This window comes from Ylistrum balloti, unplaced genomic scaffold (assembly GCF_031769215.1).
Source record: "Ylistrum balloti isolate Yb309-2 unplaced genomic scaffold, AGI_CSIRO_Ybal_v1 Utg370874, whole genome shotgun sequence".
NCBI lineage: Eukaryota > Metazoa > Mollusca > Bivalvia > Pectinida > Pectinidae > Ylistrum > Ylistrum balloti.
In genome coordinates, this window is record NW_026782499.1 from 201,963 (window position 1) to 229,402 (window position 27,440).

At 36.2% G+C, this 27,440-nt stretch overlaps 1 protein-coding gene across 1 annotated transcript; it reads left to right on the plus strand.

Moving 5' to 3' along the window:
* The first annotated feature begins 1,320 nt into the window (after positions 1-1,320).
* LOC132559198 (uncharacterized) lies at positions 1,321-27,200 on the plus strand. The gene is given in 11 exon segments (XM_060223815.1): positions 1,321-1,356; positions 1,866-1,946; positions 4,748-4,789; positions 17,110-17,239; positions 17,903-18,256; positions 18,647-18,982; positions 20,018-20,350; positions 20,722-21,069; positions 25,277-25,428; positions 26,088-26,259; positions 27,034-27,200. Coding segments are annotated over 11 exon segments (2,151 nt in total).
* Positions 27,201-27,440: the final 240 nt, after the last annotated feature.

Sequence of the window (27,440 nt, forward strand, 5' to 3'; positions counted from 1 at the left end):
TAATTATTTTTTGAAAAATGGCTGTAGTTAATTTCCGCGTTTCATGACATAGAGAAGCAGATGCACAGTTGATACTTTGTCATGTTCAGATCAACACTTGTTGTGATATGATGTATAATTTATCCTTCTTCCTAAAATGGATGTAGACATATTATATATGTGGATTATCTTGTCCTCAAATCCTCTGTCTAGTTCTCTGTCTCAGTCGCTCTCCCAGTTTTTATGTGTCTCGGCGAAATCTTTACTGTATTTTTTGTTTTTCAAATTTATCTCATGCCAACGGAGCAAATGAGACAAGAAATTAAAAAACTTAAACAGTCTGAGCTTCATTAAAGCAAGATTTGTTATGTGTATATGGAGGGTTATCCCGCGTAGATTTATATTAATCTTCAATGTAGGTGGGAACACTTCATACAACATTGGTGGTTGTATCAGAATTATATAAATAGGTATGATTTGGAGTTTGGGTTTTTTAAAATTATAGAAATAAAAAAAAAAAAAAAAACAACCTGTGTCTATGTAGACCAGAATATGATCAAAATAGAAAAAAATACAAACGAAATTAAATCGATAATCTGTAAATGATTATGTTTCCGTTCTACCATTTCCTTCGTCAACCCCCACCTCACCCCACAGAAGATTGAATTAATGCTCAAGATAACGAATATTAAATGGCTGTAATAGAATTAAAAACTAATGCAAATACCTCCATCCACCTCCATCCCCCCCAAACAACTTGTTATTGATCTACTTATTGTAGTTGAAGTGAAGCAATGTGTAAGTCATACATACTTAGATATCTGATATATGCATTTAATATGGCGTTCATTGTGGCACAAATAGAATAACTTAAGGCCAGGCAATGTTTTCACCGTATATCGATATCTCGAATAATAGAACAATGACAGGAACTTTGGTCTCCCCGATCCCTTCTCTACAGCCAGAATCAGAGGAAATAACCTAGCTGTGAATAAAGAGTATGTCCTTCTGAAGCAATCAAGGCGTGAATCTGTTATAGGTACACTTGTGATTACTTGATTCTCGAGAAAATAGTCTACTCTTCATTCTCTGGATTAATTTTCTGCACTATTGTGTTGAATTAAGTTGGGTTTTATCGAGCTGTGGTGACAAATGTCGTAGTTCAAAACTACTTGTTCCATTCAAATATTCCTCACTATAGACAAACAACTATATTTCTAAAAGTTGTCAAATTTTACAGATATCGTAACATCAGTCGATGACAAGCGTCATCCGAACTTAAAAGGAAATATGATTTATAAAGTAACTGGCTTTGATTTTTCTTATCTTGTCCGTGACGTCATGGTTATTCAAGTGAATGTTAACAAAGTTAAACAGGTAGATAAGCATGTCATACATGCTATTGACTGACATTTAATGCATTGGTTGCAAGGTAAACAAGAAAAAAAAAACGATATGTAATTCTGTCACATTCCCTTTCTTATTCAATAGTGCGTTTACCTACACTCACTCAGATTGTACAAATTGCTGCATAATATTTAAACACGTTACACTGAAAAGGGTGTTATTTTACACTGTTACTTTTTTCACTAATTTCGGGTTCTACAATAATTACCATATCAACAACACAGATATATATATAGTAAATACTTATAGCGCAGTACCCTAAGCGCGAAAAGCACGAGAATGGAATTACCTCTAAAATGAAAACTTGCAGCGATAGATTAACATTTTAAAAGATTTTAATAGCTGAAATGATAGCTTCACTCTTAGGAGACTAATCAAGGTGAAACTATAAACATAGTTTACCTGCACATGTACATAAGTTCATACTTGATATTTAGATAAGTTCCTTTATATATCTGTATATCATTTTGTGATTTCAGGATAAGCCGTATTCCATATTAAGAGGGGTATCGTATGCTAATCGTGGGTTCCATAAATCTTCCTCGGACATGGCGTCAATGGTAAGTAATAGAAACATAAGGGAAAACGAAGTAACTCTATGACATTAAGACGTTAGAAGTTGAAAAAATGTCCAGTTCAGAAGTGAGATGTATTGCGTTAAACAGGTTTAATATACAGTGTATTTGAGGTCGCGGAGAAGAAAGGTGTTGTGACCCGATAATGGTGTACATATGTAGTCCGTTATATCTATAGCGCCGATAATATCGACTTTTGTGTAAAATTAATAATATATTATTGAATGAAATAATAGACAATACAGAACACGAAACAAACGTCATTAATAGGCATCATTTATGTACAACAAAACCTGTTTAAGAGCAGTAGGGCTCGATTGGTTTTTTGGTTGATCTGTTTCTGCTGGTTGCTAATCTAAATAATGAAACATTATTTTTTGGAACATTTTCTACAGGTTGGTAATGTCAATAGAACAGAAGTTCTGATAACACAACCAGTACAAGGTTAGAGTGTGAATGAATTATAGGATTATAGTACAGCCGTAAAAGTTGTTCGATTCCGTAGCATTTCGCACATTATGTACGTCAGTGCTAGTATGCTCCACACTTGTCATTTGTCTGATGAAGGTAGTGTAGTCATTGAAACGCCACACTCTAATCATCTACTGGTTGTGCTATAAGATGAAGGTGACCGTGTAGTCATCAAAACGTCACACTCTAATCTTCTACTGTTTGTATTATAAGATGAAGGTGACTGTGTAGTCATAGAAACGTCACACTCTAATCTTCTACTGTTTGTATTATAAGATGAAGGTGACTGTGTAGTCATAGAAACGTCACACTCTAATCTTCTACTGTTTGTATTATAAGATGAAGGTGACTGTGTAGTCATAGAAACGTCACACTCTAATCTTCTACTGTTTGTATTATAAGATGAAGGTGACTGTGTAGTCATAGAAACGTCACACTCTAATCGTCTACTGGTTGTGTTATAAGATGAAGGTGACTATGCAGTCATCGAAATGTCACACTCTAATCTTCTACTGTTTGTATTATAAGATGAAGGTGACTGTGTAGTCATAGAAACGTCACACTCTAATCGTCTACTGGTTGTGTTATAAGATGAAGGTGACTATGCAGTCATCGAAATGTCACACTCTAATCTTCTACTGGTTGTATCATAAGATGAAGGTGACTGTGTAGTCATAGAAACGTCACACTCTAGTCATCTACTGGTTGTGTTATAAGATGAAGGTGACTATGCAGTCATCGAAATGTCACACTCTAATCGTCTACTGGTTGTGTTATAAGATGAAGGTGACTATGCAGTCATCGAAATGTCACACTCTAATCTTCTACTGTTTGTATTATAAGATGAAGGTGACTGTGTAGTCATCGAAATGTCACACTCTAATCTTCTACTGGTTGTATCATAAGATGAAGGTGACTGTGTAGTCATAGAAACGTCACACTCTAGTCATCTACTGGTTGTGTTATAAGATGAAGGTGACTATGCAGTCATCGAAATGTCACAGTCTAATCATCTACTGGTTGTGCTATAAGATGAAGGTGACCGTGTAGTCATTGAAACGTCACAGTCTAATCATCTACTGGTTGTGCTATAAGATGAAGGTGACCGTGTAGTCATCGAAACGTCACTCTCTAATCTTCTACTGGTTTTGTCATAAGATGAAGGTGACCGTGTAGTCATCAAAACGTCACACTCTAATCGTCTACTGGTTGTGTCATAAGATGAAGGTGACGTGTAGTCATCGAAACGTCACTCTCTAATCGTCTACTGGTTGTGTTATAAAATGAAGGTGACCGTGTAGTCATCGAAACGTCACACTCTAATCTTCTACTGGTTGTGTTATAAGATGAAGGTGACCGTGAAGTCATCGAAACGTCACTCTCTAATCGTCTACTGGTTGTGTTATAAGATGAAGGTGACCGTGAAGTCATCGAAACGTCACTCTCTAATCTTCTACTGGTTGTGTTGTAAGAACTTCTGTTCTGGAAATAGTTTATGTCCTCCAGCATTTTTGTTTTTGTAAAGGTGGGCTGGGGTGGGGTTGGAGTTGGGGTGTTCATCAGTTTCCTTCCACACGCCAATTACATATACCATTGAGTTGATGTTCTGAGATGTGTAGATAATTTTATACCACAATAATAACTTATCGGTGTATAGCTTAACATCTACATTTTGTGAAGATCCCAAATACAAAGGTAATACAACCGAAATGGAGTTGATGAAAGATCAAATGTATATTAAAAAATAGCTAATGACGAAAATTTCTATTTAAATCGGGCCCGGTTGCATGCCTGTTATAGAAACTGTAAACAATGTTGGTATGCCCTTTATTTAGGATACCAACTGGACCGTGTTTAATGTTGTTTTGTCTATTTACTGTTAAGGTATCATTACTAAGTCTTACATAATAGTATACTACACATCATGGTAAAACAAAAGAGATATTAGCCGATGGGAGGCAAAATCAAATGTACTGCAAACATTGTATTTGTATAAATCAGCTGGTATCGGATTTATGATATCAATAAATACGATTTATCTGATGCGTACAAACTAGCCTGTAACAAAATAGCGATACCATAAATCTCATTGTTGGGTGGGGTATGTAGTGCACAAGGAACTATACTCGTGTGCTGACTCACGAACGTCTGTAACGACTAACAACAATATGTCAGCCTAACTTGTGACTATATGTTAGGTGTTTACAGGTAAATATCCAATTTTGAAACATTGAAATAGAAATTATTTGAACAAACAACTGGAATTGTTATGTCCATACAAAATAGACCCACATAACATGAATACATTAATTAAGGTGCCAACGTTAGAAGACAGATTGGCAGGGAAGAGGTTCAAGGTAAGAGTACACTGCTTTGTAATAGGGAAGCTTTGATGTAAACATTAATGTTCTTATTATCTTTTTAATATTCGCTTTCATCTATTCTAAATAACATATACTTGTTCTATATAAACATTTGGTAAGAGGTTAATGACATATTAGGATGGATATATATATATATATATGGAAGGGGCTGTATAACAAACCATCCGGCAGCTGTAAATATCACAACACTGCAGACCATTAACACAGTTCAATTTGATCCATAATAAAATTGTATTGTTTACTGATCAAACGTGTAATGTGCACACCAATCACATCAATTGTTCATCAATCACGTAGTGAACTTTGACACACCAATCACATCATTTGTTCATCAATCACGAAATTAACCTTGACGCACCAATCACACGAATTGTTCATCAATCACGTAGTGAACTTTGACACACCAATCACATCAATTGTTCATCAATCACGTAGTGAACCTTGACACACCAATCACATCAATTGTTCATCAATTACGTATTGAACTTTGACACACCAATCACACGAATTGTTCATCAATCGCGTAGTGAACCTTGACACACCAATCACATCAATTGTTCATCAATTACGTATTGAACTTTGACACACCAATCACATCAATTGCTCATCAATCACGTAGTGAACCTTGACACACCAATCACAAAAATTGTTCATCAATTACGTATTGAACTTTGACACACCAATCACACGAATTGTTCATCAATCACATAGTGAACCTTGACACTCCAATCACAAAAATTGTTTATCAATCACGTAATGAACCTTGACACACCAATCACATCAATTGTTCATCAATCACGTAGTGAACCTTGACACTCCAATCACAAAATTGTTCATCAATCACGTAATGAACTTTGACACACCAATCACACAAATTGTTCATCAATCACGTAGTGAACCTTGACACATCAATCACACAAATTGTTCATCAATCTTGTAGTGAACCTTGACACACCAATCACACGAATTGTTCATTAATCACGCAGTGAACCTTGACACACCAATCACATCAATTGTTCATCAATCACGTAGTGAACTTTGACACACCAATCACACGAATTGTTCATCAATCGCGTAGTGAACCTTGCCACACCAACACATCAATTGTTCATCAATCACGTAGTGAACCTTGACACTCCAATCACAAAAAATGTTCATCAATCACGTAATGAACCTTGACACACCAATCACACAAATTGTTCATCAATCACGTTTTGAACCTTGACACACCAATCACACAAATTGTTCATCAATCTTGTAGTGAACCTTGACACACCAATCACACGAATTGTTCATCAATCACGCAGTGAACCTTGACACACCAATCACATCAATTGTTCATCAATTACGTATTGAACTTTGACACACCAATCACATCAATTTTTCATCAATCACGTAGTGAACTTTGACACACTAATCACATCAATTGCTCATCAATCACGTAGTGAACTTTGACACACAAATCACATCAATTGTTCACCAATCACGTAGTGAACCTTGACACACCAATCACATCAACTGGTCATCAATCACGAAATTAACCTTGACACACCAATCACACGAATTGTTCATCGATCACGTAGTGAACTTTGACACACCAATCACATCAATTGTTCATCAATTACGTATTGATGTTTATCAATCACGTAATGAACCTTGACACACCAATCACATCAATTGTTCATCAATCACGTAGTGAACCTTGACACAACACAAATAGTGGTTTTCTCGTGTAGTTATGATGTCCCACTTGTGTTAATTCTATATTGACATACACACTAGTGGCTATCTAGTGTAGGTATGTTGTCCTAGTTGTGTGAATTTTACATACGCCCACACTCTAGTGGTTATCTAGAGTAGGTGTGATGTCCCACTTGTGTTAATTTTACATTTGCCAACACACTAGTGGTTATCTAGTGTAGTTATGATGTCCCACTTGTATCAGTTTTACATTTGCCAACACACTAGTGGTTATCTAGTGTAGGTACCACTTGTGTTCCACACACTAGTGTTATCTGTGTAGGTATGATGTCCCACTTGTACTATTTGTAGTTATGATGTCCACTTGTGTTAATTTTACACACTAGTGGTTATCTAGTGTAGGTATGATGTCCCACTTGTGTTAATTTTACATTTGCCCACACACTAGTGGTTATCTAGTGTAGGGATTATGTCCGACTTTTGTTAATTTTACATTTGCCCACACACTAGTGGTTATCTAGTGTAGGTATGATGTCCCACTTGTGTTAATTTTACATTTGCCCACACACTAGTGGTTATCTAGTGTAGTTATGATGTCCCACTTGTGTTAATTTTACATTTGCCAACACACTAGTGGTTATCTAGTGTAGTTATGATGTCCCACTTGTATCAGTTTTACATTTGCCAACACACTAGTGGTTATCTAGTGTAGTTATGATGTCCCACTTGTATCAGTTTTACATTTGCCAACACACTAGTGGTTATCTAGTGTAGTTATGATGTCCAACTTGTATCAGTTTTACATTTGCGCACATACTAGTGGTTATCTAGTGCAGGTATGATGTCCCACTTGTGTTAATTTTACATACGCCCACACAGCAGTGGTTATTTAGTGTAGGTATGATGTCCCACTTGTGTTAATTTTACATTTGCCCACACACTAGTGGTTATCTAGTGTAGGTATGATGTCCCACTTGTGTTAATTTTACATCTACCCACACACTAGTGGTTATCTAGTGTAGGTATGATGTCCCACTTGTGTTAATTTTACATACGCCCACACTCTAGTGGTTATCTAGTGTAGGTATGATGTCCCACTTGTGTTAATTTTACATACGCCCACACTCTAGTGGTTATCTAGTGTAGGTATGATGTCCCACTTGTGTTAATTTTACATTTGCGCACACACTAGTGGTTATCTAGTGTAGGTATGATGTCCCACTTGTGTTAATTTTACATTTGCCTACACATTTGTGGTTATCTAGTGTAGGTATGATGTCCCACTTGTGTTAATTTTACATTTACCTACACACTAGTGGTTTTCTCGTGTAGTTATGATGTCCCACTTGTGTTAATTTTACATTTGCCCACACACTAGTGGTTATCTAGTGTAGGTATGATGTCCCACTTGTGTTAATTTTACATATACCTACACACTAGTGGTTTTCTCGTGTAGTTATGATGTCCCACTTGTGTTAATTCTATATTGACGTACACACTAGTGACTATCTAGTGTAGTTATGATGTCCCACTTGTATTATTTTTACATTTGCCCACACACTAGTGGTTATCTAGTGGAGGTATGATGTCCCACTTGTGTTAATTTTACATTTGCTCACACACTAGTGGTTATCTAGTGTAGGTATGATGTCCCACTTGTGTTAATTTTACATTTACCTACACACTAGTGGTTATCTAGTGTAGTTATGATGTCCCACTTGTGTCAATTTTACATTTGCCCACACACTAGTGGTTATCTAGTGTAGGTATGATGTCCCACTTGTGTTAATTTTACATCTACCCACACACTAGTGGTTATCTATTGTAGGTATGATGTCCCACTTGTATTATTTTTACATTTGCCCACACACTTGTGGTTATCTAGTGTAGATATGATGTCCCACTTGTGTTAATTTTACATTTGCCCACACACTAGTGGTTATCTAGTGTAGGTATGATGTCCCACTTGTGTTAATTTTACATACGCCCACACTCTAGTGGTTATCTAGTGTAGGTATGATGTCCCACTTGTGTTAATTTTACATACGCCCACACTCTAGTGGTTATCTAGTGTAGGTATGATGTCCCACTTGTGTTAATTTTACATTTGCCCATACTCTAGTGGTTATCTAGTGTAGGTATGATGTCCCACTTGTGTTAATTTTACATTTGCCCACACACTAGTGGTTATCTAGTGTAGGTATGATGTCCCACTTGTGTTAATTTTACATTTGCCCACACACTAGTGGTTATCTAGTGTAGTTATGATGTCCCACTTGTGTTAATTTTACATTTGCCCACACACACTAGTGGTTATCTAGTGTAGTTATGATGTCCCACTTGTGTTAATTTTACATTTGCCCACACACTAGTGGTTATCTAGTGTAGGTATGATGTCCAACTTGTGTTAATTTTACATTTGCGCACATACTAGTGGTTATCTAGTGTAGTTTTGACGTCCCTCTTATGTTAATTTTACATACGCCTACACACTAGTTGTTATATTGTGTAGGTATGATGTCCCACTTGTGTTAATTTTACATACGCCCACACTCTAGTGGTTATCTAGTGTAGGTATGATGTCCCACTTGTGTTAATTTTACATAAACCCACACACTAGTGGTTATCTAGTGTAGGTATGATGTCCCACTTGTGTTAATTTTACATTTGCCCACACACTAGTGGTTATCTAGTGTAGGTATGATGTCCCACTTGTGTTAATTTTACATTTGCTCACACACTAGTGGTTATCTAGTGTAGTTATGATGTCCAACTTGTGTTAATTTTACATTTGCGCACACACTAGTGGTTATCTAGTGTAGGTATGATGTCCCACTTGTGTTAATTTTACATTTGCTCACACACTAGTGGTTATCTAGTGTAGTTATGATGTCCAACTTGTGTTAATTTTACATTTGCCCACACACTAGTGGTTATCTAGTGTAGTTATGATGTCCCACTTGTGTTAATTTTACATTTGCCCACACACTAGTGGTTATCTAGTGTAGGTATGATGTCCCACTTGTGTTAATTCTATATTGACATACACACTAGTGGCTATCTAGTGTAGTTATGATGTCCCACTTGTATTATTTTTACATTTGCCCACACACTAGTGGTTATCTAGTGTAGGTATGATGTCCCACTTGTGTCAATTTTGCATACACCCACACAGTAGTGGTTATCTAGTGTAGGTATGATGTCCCAGTTGTGTTAATTTTACATACACCCACACTCTAGTGGTTATCTTGTGTAGATATGATGTCCCACTTGTGTTAATTTTACATTTGCCAACAAACTAGTGGTTATCTTGTGTAGGTATGATGTCCCACTTGTGTTAATTTTACATACGCCCACACACTAGTGGTTATCTAGTGTAGGTATGATGTCCCACTTGTGTTAATTTTACATTTGTCCACACTCTAGTGGTTATCTTGTGTAGGTATGATGTCCCACTTGTGTTAATTTTACATCTACCCACACACTAGTGGTTATCTATTGTAGGTATGATGTCCCACTTGTGTTAATTTTACATTTGCTCCCACACTCTAGTGGTTATCTAGTGTAGTTTTGACGTCCCACTTGTGTTAATTTTACATACGCCCACACACTAGTGGTTATCTAGTGTAGGTATGATGTCCGACTTGTGTTAATTTTACATTTGCCCACACACTAGTGGTTATCTAGTGTAGGTATGATGTCCCACTTGTGTTAATTTTACATACGCCCACACTCTAGTGGTTATCTAGTGTAGGTATGATGTCCCACTTGTGTTAATTTTACATAAGCCCACACACTAGTGGTTATCTAGTGTAGGTATGATGTCCCACTTGTGTCAATTCTACATACGCCCACACACTAGTGGTTATCTAGTGTAGGTATGATGTCCCACTTGTGTTAATTTTACATTTGCTCACACACTAGTGGTTATCTAGTGTAGTTATGATGTCCAACTTGTGTTAATTTTACGTTTGCGCACATACTAGTGGTTATCTAGTGTAGGTATGATGTCCCACTTGTGTTAATTTTACATTTGCCTACACATTTGTGGGTATCTAGTGTAGGTATGATGTCCCACTTGTGTTAATTTTACATTTGCCCACACACTAGTGGTTATCTAGTGTAGGTATGATGTCCCACTTGTGTTAATTTTACATTTGCCCACACACTAGTGGTTATCTAGTGTAGGTATGATGTCCCACTTGTGTTAATTTTACATTTGCCCACACACTAGTGGTTATCTAGTGTAGGTATGATGTCCAACTTGTGTTAATTTTACATTTGCGCACACACTAGTGGTTATCTAGTGTAGGGATTATGTCCGACTTGTGTTAATTTTACATTTGCCAACACACTAGTGGTTATCTAGTGTAGTTATGATGTCCCACTTGTATCAGTTTTACATTTGCCCACACACTAGTGGTTATCTAGTGTAGTTATGATGTCCAACTTGTGTTAATTTTACATTTGCGCACACACTAGTGGTTATCTAGTGTAGGTATGATGTCCCACTTGTGTTAATTTTACATTTGCCAACACACTAGTGGTTATCTAGTGTAGGTATGATGTCCCACTTGTGTTAATTTTACATTTGCCCACACACTAGTGGTTATCTAGTGTAGGTATGATGTCCCACTTGTGTTAATTTTACATTTGCCCACAGACTAGTGGTTATCTGGTGTAGGTATGATGTCCCACTTGTGTTAATTTTACATTTGCCTACACAATTGTGGTTATCTAGTGTAGTTATGATGTCCAACTTGTATCAGTTTTACATTTGCGCACACACTAGTGGTTATCTAGTGTAGGGATTATGTCCGACTTTTGTTAATTTTACATTTGCCCACACACTAGTGGTTATCTGGTGTAGGTATGATGTCCCACTTGTGTTAATTTTACATTTGCCCACACACTAGTGGTTATCTAGTGTAGTTATGATGTCCCACTTGTGTTAATTTTACAGTTGCTCACACACTAGTGGTTATCTGGTGTAGGTATGATGTCCCACTTGTGTTTATTCTACATTTACACACACACTAGTGGTTATCTAGTGTAGTTATGATGTCCCACTTGTGTTAATTTTACATTTGCGCACACACTAGTGGTTATCTAGTGTAGGTATGATGTCCCACTTGTGTTAATTTTACATATAACTACACACTAGTGGTTATCTAGTGTAGTTATGATGTCCCACTTGTATTATTTTTACATTTGCCCACACACTAGTGGTTATCTAGTGTAGTTATGATGTCCCACTTGTGTTATTTTTACATTTGCCCACACACTAGTGGTTATCTAGTGTATGATGTCCCACTTGTGTGCCTCACACACTAGTGGTTATCTAGTGTAGGTATGATGTCCCACTTGTGTTAATTTTACATTTGCCCACACACTAGTGGTTATCTAGTGTAGGTATAATGTCCGACTTGTGTTGTTTTTACATACGCCCACACACTAGTGGTTATCTAGTGTAGGTATGATGTCCCACTTGTGTCAATTTTGCATACACCCACACAGTAGTGGTTATCTAGTGTAGGTATGATGTCCCACTTGTGTTAATTTTACATACACCCACACTCTAGTGGTTATCTAGAGTAGGTATGATGTCCCACTTGTGTTAATTTTACATTTGCTCACACACTAGTGGTTATCTAGTGTAGGTATGATGTCCCACTTGTGTTAATTTTACATTTGCCCACACACTAGTGGTTATCTAGTGTAGGTATGATGTCCCACTTGTGTTAATTTTACATTTGCCAACAAACTAGTGGTTATCTTGTGTAGGTATGATGTCCCACTTGTGTTAATTTTACATTTGCCAACACACTAGTGGTTATCTAGTGTAGTTATGATGTCCCACTTGTATCAGTTTTACATTTGCCCACACACTAGTGGTTATCTAGTGTAGTTATGATGTCCCACTTGTGTTAATTTTACATTTGCTCACACACTAGTGGTTATCTAGTGTAGGTATGATGTCCGACTTGTGTTAATTTTACATTTGCGCACACACTAGTGGTTGTCTAGTGTAGGTATAATGTCCCACTTGTGTCAATTTTACATTTGCCCACACACTAGTGGTTATCTAGTGTAGTTATGATGTCCCACTTGTGTCAATTTTACATTTGCCCACACACTAGTGGTTATCTAGTGTAGTTATGATGTCCCACTTGTGTCAATTTTACATTTGCGCACACACTAGTGGTTATCTAGTGCAGGTATGATGTCCCACTTGTGTTAATTTTACATTTGCCTACACTTTGGTGGGTATCTAGTGTAGGTATGATGTCCCACTTGTGTTAATTTTACATTTGCCCACACACTAGTGGTTATCTGGTGTAGGTATGATGTCCCACTTGTGTTAATTTTACATTTGCCTACACACTTGTGGTTATCTAGTGTAGGTATGATGTCCCACTTTTGTCAATTTTACATACGCCCACACACTAGCGGTTATCTAGTGTAGGTATGATGTCCCACTTGTGTTAATTTTACATTTGCCCACACACTAGTGGTTATCTAGTGTAGGTATGATGTCCCACTTGTGTTAATTTTACATTTACCCACACACTAGTGGTTATCTAGTGTAGTTATGATGTCCCACTTGTGTTAATTTTACATTTGCGCACACACTAGTGGTTATCTAGTGTAGGTATGATGTCCGACTTGTGTTAATTTTACATTTGCCCACACACTAGTGGTTATCTAGTGTAGGTATGATGTCCCACTTGTGTTAATTTTACATTTGCCCACACACTAGTGGTTATCTAGTGTAGGTATGATGTCCCAGTTGTGTTAATTTTACATACATCAACACTCTAGTGGTTATCTAGTATAGGTATGATGTCCCACTTGTGTCAATTGTACATACGCCCACACAGCAGTGGTTATCTAGTGTAGGTATGATGTCCCAGTTGTGTTAATTTTACATACATCAACACTCTAGTGGTTATCTTGTGTAGGTATGATGTCCCAGTTGTGTTAATTTTACATTTGCTCACACACTAGTGGTTATCTAGTGTAGGTATGATGTCCCACTTGTGTTAATTTTACATTTGCTCACACACTAGTGGTTATCTAGTGTAGGTATGATGTCCCACTTGTGTTAATTTTACATACGCCCACACACTAGTGGTTATCTAGTGTAGTTATGATGTCCCACTTGTGTTAATTTTACATTTGCCCACACACTAGTGGTTATCTAGTGTAGGTATGATGTCCCACTTGTGTTAATTTTACATTTGCCCACACACTAGTGGTTATCTAGTGTAGGTATGATGTCCCACTTGTGTTAATTTTACATTTGCGCACACACTAGTGGTTATCTAGTGTAGGTATGATGTCCCACTTGTGTTAATTTTACATTTGCCTACACACTAGTGGTTATCTAGTGGTTATCTACTTGTGTTAATTTTACATTTATGATGTCCACTTGTATCAGTTTTACATTTGCGCACACACTAGTGGTTATCTAGTGTAGTTATGATGTCCCACTTGTGTTAATTTTACATTTGCGCACACACTAGTGGTTATCTAGTGTAGTTATGATGTCCCACTTGTATCAGTTTTACATTTGCCCACACACTAGTGGTTATCTAGTGTAGGTATGATGTCTCACTTGTTTAAATTTTACATTTGCCCACACACTAGTGGTTATCTAGTGTAGGTATGATGTCCCACTTGTGTTAATTTTACATTTGCTCACACACTAGTGGTTATCTAGTGTAGGTATGATGTCCCACTTGTGTTAATTTTACATACGCCCACACTCTAGTGGTTATCTAGAGTAGGTGTGATGTCCCACTTGTGTTAATTTTACATACGCCCACACTCTAGTGGTTATCACACTCTAGTGGTTATCTTGTGTAGGTATGATGTCCCACTTGTGTTAATTTTACATTTGCCAACACACTAGTGGTTATCTAGTGTAGGTATGATGTCCCACTTGTGTTAATTTTACATTTGCCCACACACTAGTGGTTATCTAGTGTAGTTATGATGTCCCACTTGTGTTAATTTTACATTTGCGCACACACTAGTGGTTATCTAGTGTAGTTATGATGTCCAACTTGTGTTAATTTTACATTTGCGCACATACTAGTGGTTATCTAGTGCAGGTATGATGTCCAACTTGTGTTAATTTTACATTTGCGCACACACTAGTGGTTATCTAGTGTAGGTATGATGTCCCACTTGTGTTAATTTTACATTTGCCAACACACTAGTGGTTATCTAGTGTAGTTATTATGTCCCACTTGTGTTAATTTTACATTTGCCAACAAACTAGTGGTTATCTTGTGTAGGTAGGATGTCCCACTTGTGTTAATTTTACATTTGCCAACACACTAGTGGTTATCTAGTGTAGTTATGATGTCCCACTTGTGTTAATTTTACATTTGCCCACACACTAGTGGTTATCTAGTGTAGTTATAATGTCCCACTTGTATCAGTTTTACATTTGCCCACACACTAGTGGTTGTCTAGTGTAGTTATGATGTCTCACTTGTTTAAATTTTACATTTGCCCACACACTAGTGGTTATCTAGTGTAGTTATTTTGTCCCACTTGTGTTAATTTTACATTTGGCAACACACTAGTGGTTATCTAGTGTAGTTATGATGTCCAACTTGTATCAGTTTTACATTTGCCCACACACTAGTGGTTATCTAGTGTAGGTATGATGTCCCACTTGTGTTAATTTTACATACGCCCACACTCTAGTGGTTATCTAGTGTAGTTTTGACGTCCCTCTTATGTTAATTTTACATACGCCTACACACTAGCTGTGATCTTGTGTAGGTATGATGTCCGACTTGTGTTAATTTTACATACGCCCACACTCTAGTGGTTATCTAGTGTAGGTATGATGTCCCACTTGTGTTAATTTTACATACGCCCACACACTAGTGGTTATCTAGTGTAGGTATGATGTCCCACTTGTGTTAATTTTACATTTGCCCACACACTAGTGGTTATCTAGTGTAGGTATGATGTCCCACTTTTGTCAATTTTACATACGCCCACACACTAGCGGATCTCTAGTGTAGTTATGATATCTCACTTGTTTAAATTTTACATTTGCCCACACACTAGTGGTTATCTAGTGTAGGTATGATGTCCCACTTGTGTTAATTTTACATTTGCACACACACAAGTGGTTATCTAGTGTCGGTATGATGTCCCACTTGTGTTAATTCTACATTTGCTCACACACTAGTGGTTATCTAGTGTAGGTATAATGTCCGACTTGTGTTAATTTTACATACGCCCACACTCTAGTGGTTATCTATGTAGCCATTGTGTTATGATGTCCCACAGTGTTAATTTTACATGTCACACACACTAGTGGTTATCTGTGTTAATTGTTACATTTTACATTTGCCCACACACTAGTGGTTATCTAGTGTAGGTATGATGTCCCACTTGAAAAATTTTACATGATAGACGCCCACACACTAGTGGTTATCTAGTGTAGGTAATGATGTGCCACACCACTTGTGTTAATTTTCCGGCGACGAACACACTAGTGGTTATCTAGTGTAGGTATGATGTCCCACTTGTGTTAATTTTACAAAACACCACAAATAATGGTAAATAACGTAACCAAATTCAACTTGGTTGCCAATTAGCCAGAATCAAGTCATTCCTCATAAAAAACAACAAAACGGAACTGTTGGAAATTTTGAATTAATTTATTTTCCTGGGTATTATTGTCATGGTTTAAATAGAAAGTTCTACACATGATTTAGGGAACAATGTCACGAAATTCCTCAATAATAAATGGAGATATTAATTTGTGAATCGAGGAATGCTTACAAAATCAACGAAGATAAATGGGTTGACAGCATTCCGATCTTGGTGTATGATTTGATCTGGCTTCGCGTATGCTTAAATCTAATGCAAATCGGTTAATTTGGAATGTCTCGCCAATGGAGATGACGTAACAATGAGCTAGTATATCGTTTGTTGCTTTTTCGCTGTGTCTACGACAGATTACGAAGGCGAAAGTATTGAAATACACAGGGATCTCCACATTATTTACCTTCTAGGAGGTACTACATATCTACAAATCTGCAGGAACAGGCAGTAATGATATCCATATAATCTTTTGGTGTTATCCAATCATTGTAGGCTATCATTGCATTAAGGTTACCATTTATGCGCACAGAAATATGCCATATGTAAGAAATTGTAATGCTTAACGTCTTCTTTGAATATTTATAAAAAAGACTCATCGATTCCCATAGTTATGATTTACTATTACCAAACAAGTATCGTTTATCAAGTAGAAGTTGCTTAAAAAAGAGAGAAAAAATGGACACACGTCGTCTCAGCCATTTGAATGTTATTTGTTTCGAAATAAACGAGGAAGAAACACGTTTAACGAGATTTCATGTACACATTAGTTTCAGTGACTGGTGCTCTGATAACTTCAAACCACAAGAAAAGAGTATCCTTATTGAGTTACATTTATATACGATTAACCATAAGTAGTTTCTTTTGTATGCATCATACTCGCCTATCATCCCGAAGTGTCATTATCTGCCTTAATTTCTTAAATATATATTAATGATTTTTACATTGTCTTTCAGGTTACGGGGATGTCTTTCCGACGAACGTGCTCATATATCCTTATAATACCAATTATTTTAGGAGTTATCGCCCTTGTCGTTGTCGGGATAATATTTTTGCCAGAACCGACCAACCCACCGCCTCAAATGGGTATGCATGTTTACTGTTTCTGTGAAGGAAACATCAAAACCTAATTCGTTACCTAAGTTGTAATAATGCGATGTATTTATTTTCATTTGAAATGTCAATAATTTTATTTGTAAGCAAAAAGTTAGTAATCAACACGTTACCTATACTGTCCTGTACTGGTTTTTCCTTATCAATTACTATGTTATTATAAAACAGGTCAGTTGATGTTCAGTCATCACTTTTCGTTCATTAACACACGAGTTTTCCGTAAGTGATGCAGTAACAATTGACATGCAGTTTTATTCCTGGTGGATTTCACGGTGTTGATTTCTCCACAAAAAAAAACAACCAACGAAACAATTTTGCAACCACAAAATATGAGATTTGAGTCTCATGAATTTACAAACATTGCCTCTGCTCTGATTTCAGATATATGATAGTATGGCATCAATTACGTTTTATCATTTAAAAAAAATGTAATTAAATTAAACAAATCCGACGCGGAAATTGCCATATTTTCTTTAAGTCAGATAGTTTGTATATAACTTTTTGTGGTGTGAAGTAATTGCTTTGAAGCATTAAGGAAGTTTTTAAGGAATTTACGTGATTGATTTGTTTTTGTTTGAGGGAGAACACCCCGCCCCTATAACAACTTCTCCGTAACATTATACGTTTTTTTTGCAGTTCAAGAGCCAATGCCTTTCTGTGTTGGATCGCTAACCCCAAGTTATTCCGCTTCTGTACAGTCCAACTGTGCCCCTCTTGCAGCTAGTGTTGCCTTTGAAATTTCTAAATTTAGAGTTATCTCCCCTGGCAACAAGACGGCAGTGAGTAGAGATCTGGATATGTCGTCGGAGCCCTTCATCATCACTGTGGCCGAGATATGGAATATCAATTGGTCAGGCATTACACATAACCTTATTATCTCGCCAGTTCTAGGCGCTTTGACATGTAACATGGAAGGGACCTATTTATTTGAATATCTCAACCGTACAAATGGTCTTGTATATTATCAGCGATTCGATCTGATTTACTTGGGTAGGTATATACTCTATAGTTGAAACAATTCAGTATGAATTTACTATTAATTAACGATTAGGTCCGGATGTAAATGTGGATTTATTTAAAAATGGCTTGATTTGAGATAAAATTCCGTTTTATTTTCTACTCCAATTCGATATTTGTCGGTATATATTTAACATTTGCTAGTATATATGTATTAGAGTATTGTATTTACGAAATTTATAATTTAAGTCAAACATGTGAACAAACGTCACTTAAGGAGCAGAGAAAAGTGACCTTTAGAGAATGGTGTTTTGATAAATGTGTCAATTACTGTAATTGTTTTATAAAGAGCTGAAGTCATCCATCCAACATTGTTCTTTATATACCGATTGTCATTAAGATAGGTTTGACTGTAATCCACAGGAAATCTGGACGATGTCCGCATTTCCGTTCAACCGTATCTGAAAAAAGATGGCGTCAGCAAAGCAATGTATCTCTCGTGTTCCATGAAAACTGGATGTCACCATGGTGTTATCGTACCGGAACTGAAAAAGGGAGACGACACATTATTCATTCATGGCGCGTCGTGCAGTTACTCTTTCAACAACTCATTCGGAGGTGAGGTGACGTGTACAACTGATATTGAATCAGACGATTGGGTTTCTCATGACGAAGTTATATGTGCTCTGAAACCTGATGATGGAGTGCACCCAAGAGTTCAAGTTGGAAGACTAAACACTAGTAACGCAGATCTGACAAGTAAGTTATGGTAATGATTGTGCAGTTTAAAATCTTTCTATAGCATTTAGCATTGCTTGGTAACGATGGAAAACATATCGACGAATCGAAATCTCAATTTGCTTCAGAAGGAACAAGTAAATGTATTTACTCTGAATGAAGTTGTAATAAATAAAAAGAAAAACTATTTTTAAGACCAATGATCAAACATTCCTACAGTGATGAGTTGATTTTAAAGTAATGAATTCCAGAAAGGATGACACTTTGATATTAAAATCTAACTTCCGTTATCAGTTTTGAAAAAAAATATGTAGCTTTTGTCAATGTTTGTCAAATATATTGTTATCTGTGTACTAAACAAATGATTTGGAGATAAGAGGAAGTACATGGTAGCATTTCGGTTTCGTGGTCACAACGAATGGCTGTCTTTTATTTTGATTAAACCATTTAATCTTAATAGAAATTAATTCATGACAAAGATGTAAAATGTAATGCTTGTGGTTATGTAACATTGGCTGTTACGAGGACGTTCAATCTGTAAAACAAAACTTTGAAAATAGTAGGACGATCTAATGTTTACTCAAGGAGGTAGCTCAGAATCCATTCAAGAAATGGAGTCCTCTGAAGTCGACCAGTTTCGTTCTACTTTCCATTAAAATCAAACGGTTAAGCTATGTACATGTTACTTTCTGTAAAATCATCAGTTTTGGTGGGGATTTATTTTGTTGATTTCATGGGTACTCCCGATTCAAGAATTGATATGTTTACAAACTGTTATCATAGCATAGGCTGCTGTATTAAGTTATATACTCGAAATCTACTGTTCACGAAATATTGAGTTTTGGAAAAAAAAAACCAAAATAGAACCCCTTGAAATGTGAGCTTCTACAGTATGTATTTGTTCAGACAACTGTCACAATTCGTGCGTTCCTGCCAATTGAGATAAAAACAGAAATATGCCGGAGACATCATTATAATTAAATCATTTTACAATATGTAATAGCGTATATTTCTAAGTGATAAGCATCTATGTATTATTTGTGTTTGTCAAATCAGATTACTGCTCATCGGTAACGTTCACAATCGGCGAGCCTGGACTTATCAATTGCCAAAAGAGAACATATGGAAATGTAGACGTCATATTGGAAAGGAAAAGCCACTACTTTGGTGACTGGACAACGTTGTTGGCAATTTCTGGTGAAGGAAGCGCAAATACACTTAATGATCGCCTTACGTTCAGTGTCGTGAAAACTGAAGACGTGATTGAAGTAAATATATCTATATCTGTAGTTCATTGTGGCGACAAAGGACTGATGGCATTGAATTACTCAGACGGTTCCCGCACCAATATTGAAATCGATGTCACCTCAGGTAAATGATATATAGCTCGTTAACAAAATAATAGGCATTCATGAATATTTCAATACTTTAATTAGCATTGTTTGATTAATTATCATGAACTTTATTAATTTTCAGTACGAGCTTAAACATTGAAATAAAAAATAATGTGTTGAGTTTATGACTTTGTAAAACTCCAGTATTTTTGGTGATATTGGTTGTTTTGAATGTTATACGTTTAATTCGACCTATGACTCTGTTTGTTCGCTACCTGAATTTCAACTTTTATGAACCCAAGCGTTACTGTTGAGTATCAGAATGATGAAATATTTCAAGTCATAAGTTGTCTCTATTGTATCTCATTCCAAATTTTTGGGAAGAGGCAATTCCTTTGAAAGTGTTTTTCGTGTTATGTATGACAGGTGCCAGTTGTGCCACAGCTGTGACTAGCGCTCTTCATGTCACCAACCAATTCAGATTAAGCTGTTCGTGGTGCCCTGGTCATGACGTCGATCAGATTTTTGTCAATCACACAAAAACTGTCGATTTCCAAACAACAGAGCAACCCTCATTTCCAATATCATTTTTTGTGGAAAATCCGACATTTCGAGCGCCGAACGTGACTATAGATTTTTCCCAGGCTTATGGTGTGGCGACGGTAGTTATTAGGCGAAAAAAAGGTGTAGGGTGTAAAGATGGTGGCGAATACACTATAACCCTCTTCTCACCCACCGGATCATCAACCAAAACCATACACGTGGACATCACAAGTAAGGCACAGAATTCTCATGTCTTTTTAAATTTTAATGAGATCACAAATCCAGCATTGCATATGTATATCAAGACGTGGAATGTGCTATTTGCATTCAAGACTCCTTCAAATATTAAGATCATTCGCCTTCCACGAAACTGGTATATTTAAACTCAAAACGCAAGTCTATTTTGTACGGTAATGACTGTTATCTTCATTGTTTCAATAAGAGCTGTGGTCAAAGTATCAAAGTCTGGTTTCCTTGACGACTAGCGCCACGACAGATGCAAAACCTTACCATATCGTGTTGACGTCAACGTGACAATTTATGACGTCACATTCTTCTTTAGATTTGTCTGGGTATTAAAAGTCCATTTTTAACCTTCATATCGCTACGATGGTAAAATTGGACTTTCAATGCGTACAACTATATATTCCATGGCGATATTTTGCGATGACCATTTTACTTCTTCTGACCTGAAACACAATTAAGAGAGGGATATTAAAAGCTTTCCCCGAAAATGTACATTTGCCCGCTTGGAGATCACGGAGAGGCGATGTAACGGTAAAAAGGTATAGTAACAGTACTTCTAGTTTTATGACTTTCTCAAGCGTATATTAACCTGAAATATTTTCACACCTGCAAAGAAAGCATAAAAAGTTCTAATGTTGTGTGACTCGCACAATCTAAACCGCTGATGTCAAAGCTATAAGCGGTAAGAGTTTGATTAAGAAATATCAAGTTTATCTCGTAATGTAGTCAATCCTTTACTCAGTTCTCCATTAAAGACTGGTTTACACTACTTTAATAAGAATCGCGACGCTGAAACGACCTAGTCGTCTAGAGCTAGTGGATAAATAAGTCATATAACAGATGTCGTCTATAGCTAGTGGATAATTAAGTCATATAACAGATGTCGTCTATAGCTAGTGGATAATTAAGTCATATAACAGATGTCGTCTATAGCTAGTGGATAAATAAGTCATATAACAGATGTCGTCTATAGCTAGTGGATAATTAAGTCATATAACAGATGTCGTCTGGTGGATAAATAGCTAGTGGATAATTAAGTCATATAACAGATGTCGTCTATAGCTAGTGGATAAATAAGTCATATAACAGATGTCGTCTATAGCTAGTGGATAATAAAGTCATATAACAGATGTCGTCTTCAGCTGGTGGATAAATAAGTCATATAACAGAGTCTATATGGATAAATAAGTCATATAACAGATGTCGGCGTCTATAGCTAGTGGATAATTAAGTCATATAACAGATGTCGTCTTTAGCTGGTGGATAAATAAGTCATATAACAGATGTCGTTTAGAGCTAGTGGATAATTAAGTCATATAACAGATGTCGTCTTTAGCTGGTGGATAAATAAGTCATATAACAGATGTTGTCTATAGCTAGTGGATAAATAAGTCATATAACAGATGTCGTTTAGAGCTAGTGGATAATTAAGTCATATAACAGATGTCGTCTTTAGCTAGTGGATAAATAAGTCATATAACAGATGTCGTCTTTAGCTAGTGGATAATTAAGTCATATAACAGATGTCGTCTATAGCTAGTGGATAAATAAGTCATATAACAGATGTCGTTTAGAGCTAGTGGATAATTAAGTCATATAACAGATGTCGTTTAGAGCTAGTGGATAATTAAGTCATATAACAGATGTCGTCTTTAGCTAGTGGATAAATAAGTCATATAACAGATGTCGTCTATAGCTAGTGGATAAATAAGTCATATAACAGATGTCGGCGTCTATAGCTAGTGGATAAATAAGTCATATAACAGATGTCGGCGTCTATAGCTAGTGGATAAATAAGTCATATAACAGATGTCGGCGTCTATAGCTAGTGGATAAATAAGTCATATAACAGATGTCGTCTATAGCTAGTGGATATTTAAGTCATATAGCAGATGTCGTCTATAGCTAGTGGATAAATAAGTCATATAACAGATGTCGTCTATAGCTAGTGGATAATTAAGTCATATAACAGATGTCGTCTATAGCTAGTGGATAATTAAGTCATATAACAGATGTCGTCTATAGCTAGTGGATAAATAAGTCATATAACAGATGTCGTCTATAGCTAGTGGATAATTAAGTCATATAACAGATGTCGTCTTTAGCTGGTGGATAAATAAGTCATATAACAGATGTCGTTTAGAGCTAGTGGATAATTAAGTCATATAACAGATGTCGTCTTTAGCTGGTGGATAAATAAGTCATATAACAGATGTCGTCTATAGCTAGTGGATAAATAAGTCATATAACAGATGTCGGCATATAGCTAGTTTAAGTCATATAACTAGCTAGTGGATAAATAAGTCATATAACAGATGTCGTCTTTAGCTAGTGGATAAATAATCATATAACAGAGATGTCGTCATATAACAGATGTCGTCTTTAGCTAGTGGATAAATAAGTCATATAACAGATGTCGTCTATAGCTAGTGGATAATTAAGTCATATAACAGATGTCGTCTAGAGCTAGTGGATAATTAAGTCATATAACAGATGTCGTTTAGAGCTAGTGGATAAATAAGTCATATAACAGATGTCAGATGTCGTCTAGAGCTAGTGGATATAAGTCATATAAAGTCATATAACATATAACAGATGTCGTCTATAGCTAGTGGATAATTAAGTCATATAACAGATGTCGTCTAGAGCTAGTGGATAAATAATCATATAACAGATGTCGTTTAGAGCTAGTGGATATTTAAGTCATATAACAGATGTCGTTTAGAGCTAGTGGATAAATAAGTCATATAACAGATGTCGGCGTCTATAGCTAGTGGATAAATAAGTCATATAACAGATGTCGTCTATAGCTAGTGGATAAATAAGTCATATAACAGATGTCGTCTATAGCTAGTGGATAATTAAGTCATATCATATAACAGATGTCGTCTATAGCTAGTGGATAATATAAGTCATATAAGTCATATAACAGATGTCGTATAGCTAGTGGATAATTAAGTCATATATGTCGTCTATAGCTAGTGGATATATAAGTCATATAAAAGATGTCGTATATAGCTAGTGGATAAATAAGTCATATAACAGATGTCGTCTATAGCTAGTGGATAAATAAGTCATATAACAGATGTCGTAGCTAGTGGATATAGCTAGTGGATATTTAAGTCATATAACAGATGTGTCTATAGATGGAAATAAGTCATATAACAGATGTCGTCTATAGCTACTGGATAAATAAGTCATATAATAGATGTCGTCTATAGCTAGTGGATAATTAAGTTATATAACAGATGTCGTCTATAGCTAGTGGATAAATAAGTCATATAACAGATGTCGTCTATAGCTAGTGGATAAATAAGTCATATAACAGATGTCGTCTATAGCTAGTGGATAAATAAGTCATATAACAGATGTCGTCTATAGCTAGTGGATAAATAAGTCATATAACAGATGTCGTCTATAAGTCATATAACAGATGTCGTCTGGAGCTGGTGAATAAATAAGTCATATAGATGGATAATAAATAAGTCATATAACAAATCTCGTCTATAGCTAGTGGATAAATAAGTCATATAACAGATGTCGTCTATAGCTAGTGGATAATTAAGTCATATAACAGATGTCGTCTATAGCTAATGGATAATTAAGTCATATAACAGATGTCGTCTAGAGCTAGTGGATAATTAAGTCATATAACAGATGTCGTCTAGAGCTAGTGGATAAATAAGTCATATAACAGATGTCGTCTAGAGCTAGTGGATAAATAAGTCATATAACAAATGTCGTTTAGAGCTAGTGGATAACAGTCACTACATGTGAATCATTCTTTTCGAATGAATAGATAGTGGTATATAACGAACAAAACCGATATTAGCTATTAACAAACGGAAAATACTTTAAATTAATTATGTCTGTTGTGGAGCTTACGGAGAATCCATTTCAGGGGCCTTCTCTTGTGTTGTACGGAATGATTTACTAAATGGCACATGAATATAATTGTTTTCCTATTCTAATGATTGTCTTCTTTGATATTCTTCATAAAGTGGACCAAGACAGCAATTGCTATTAATAAGTACTTGATAAAAATAATAAAAAAAAAAAAAAAATAAACAAATAAAAATAAAATGCAGCTGCGAAAGTTAGTGTGGATATTATTTATTAACAAATGTATATATTGGTAATTATTACTAAGTAGACAGTAAACTAATTAAATGATATTTTCTATGTTCCTTAGCACCTGAAAGTCTGTACAACGCGTCAATCACGGATGCTCCTCTGGTTGCTGGGTCAGATCACGATATTGAATTCAAAGGATTTATGGGATGTGATGTGAAAGGATTCACTGCAACGAAGGACGGCGTTTCACAGTCGGCAGAAAACGTGAAGGTAAGGTAGTATACCTAGATCAATGTGTTATTCGATACTGAGCTCCCTCTCCAGGCAATGATATTTTATTGAACTTACTTATTGTATTATAGGACTAGAGCACCTCCCTGTCTAGATTTCGACTTTTCTTTCGATCCCTTTGTATTTTCCTCAGTCGCCTTCCAGGCTTTAGAATTTGGGTCCTTAGCATCACTGAAGAGGCCTAGGAGGAAGTAGTTTTTTTTCCATTTAGAGATGTGCTATTCAGTAATGAGTTTATTGTTCAGTCTTTGAATTTCGCTTGTCGGCTCTTTGGCCTCCAGGTTTTAGGCCTGAGCATCGCTAACGAGTCCTAGAAGGACCAAAAACATTTACACTGCGTCATAATCCTTGTCTGTTGGCATGTTTACCTAAAGAAATGATATTCTTTCTTAAACTTTTATTACTGGTATTGCTATTTGTCAAGTAACTACAAAAACATTAGCGAGAAACCAAGCGTGTTGTGTGCAATCAAAATTCATAAGGGTCATTTATATGCAAATGAATGCTAAACATTACATTATAAATATGTCATTACAATTGAATTAATAACTCGGTCGGTAAGATGTTTTTCCTGGTGGTTATAGATTTTGTGTTTTACATATCGACTATCTAGTTGTTAAATTGTCCACCCAATTTAGGTTGCGGATGAAGACATCAGGGATGCAGAAGCTTTCAAGATTGTTTGGTCATACAGACCTTTGACTATGTCCTTAACAAACACCTTCATCAATGCGTCTGTATCATTCCTCTCCCGTGGAGAGACAGTGGCCAAGGAATTTAAAGCGTCAAAAAGACTCCTCGTGCTTGGCGGTAAGATTAGACATCTGTTGGCCGTTTATATTTTCTGTCCCTTGTCAAAAATCATTTGGTAATGTTTTGTTATTTCAGTATTACGCGCAGCATTGCAATTTGATCTTTTGTGTTATGAAGATCGCCAAGGTGGTCCTGATCGATGAGGCTTATAGTGTAATTGCCGCTACAGGGGTTTCTTTCATCAGAAGTTATTTTTCAAAGGACTGCTACATGAAACAGATGATGAAAGACCATGCCTTATCAATATTGTTGCATTTGCCATTAACATTTGCGAAAATACGATTACTAAGAAAAGACGAACGAAATCGAAACAGATTTTTTTCCCCGCCACGACTCAGAATACACATATTTACTTTTGAAAATTAAGAAATGTATAGCAATAGTACTAGTGCACTTCCCCATCTTGAAATTTCTTTCAACATGATTTTGTTGCCTTCAGTCGCCTCGTAGATTTCTATATTTAGGCCCTTTGCATCACTGACGAGTCTTAGAAGGACGAAACAATTGTATGATGTAGCATCACTGACGAGTCTTAGAAGGACGAAACAGCTGTATGATGTAGCATCACTGACGAGTCTTAGAAGGACGAAACAGTTGTATGATGTAGCATCGCTGACGAGTCTTAGAAGGACGGAACAGCTGTATGATTAACTTTACCTCCTTGTTTCACTTTAGTGTATCTAATTATAAATTCGCATTTTAAGGTACTTTCCGTCTTTTGTACATCCTTAGCACAGTCAACTTATTATTTCGTGTCATTTTTCTTTTCAGAAACTATATGCAAAAACAAAGAGAATTGCAACGTAAATCATCCTTACAACCAGAACTTGTTTGTCTCGTGTAGTTCTGCTGGAACCGTACAAGGTGTGAACAGTTGTCCAGCCGGCCTCATTCTTCAGTATCCGGACATAACCGACTGCCTTGGACAATGTGCATAAAAGGTTATTTTCTTCTTCTCGTATGAATATGTTACAAATACTATATTTGGAATGACGGTATGTACATTTTTCATCTAAGTAAGCTATAATGTCTGAGCGAAGTTAATGTAGTTCCGAATGTACTTAATAATCTTCCAAAATGAACAGGTAAATAAAAATGCTGGAATTAATGAATCAAAGTACGTCTCCCCAGATTTGTACTTTTCTGTCGATCTAATTGGATTTTTTAAGTCGCCTCCT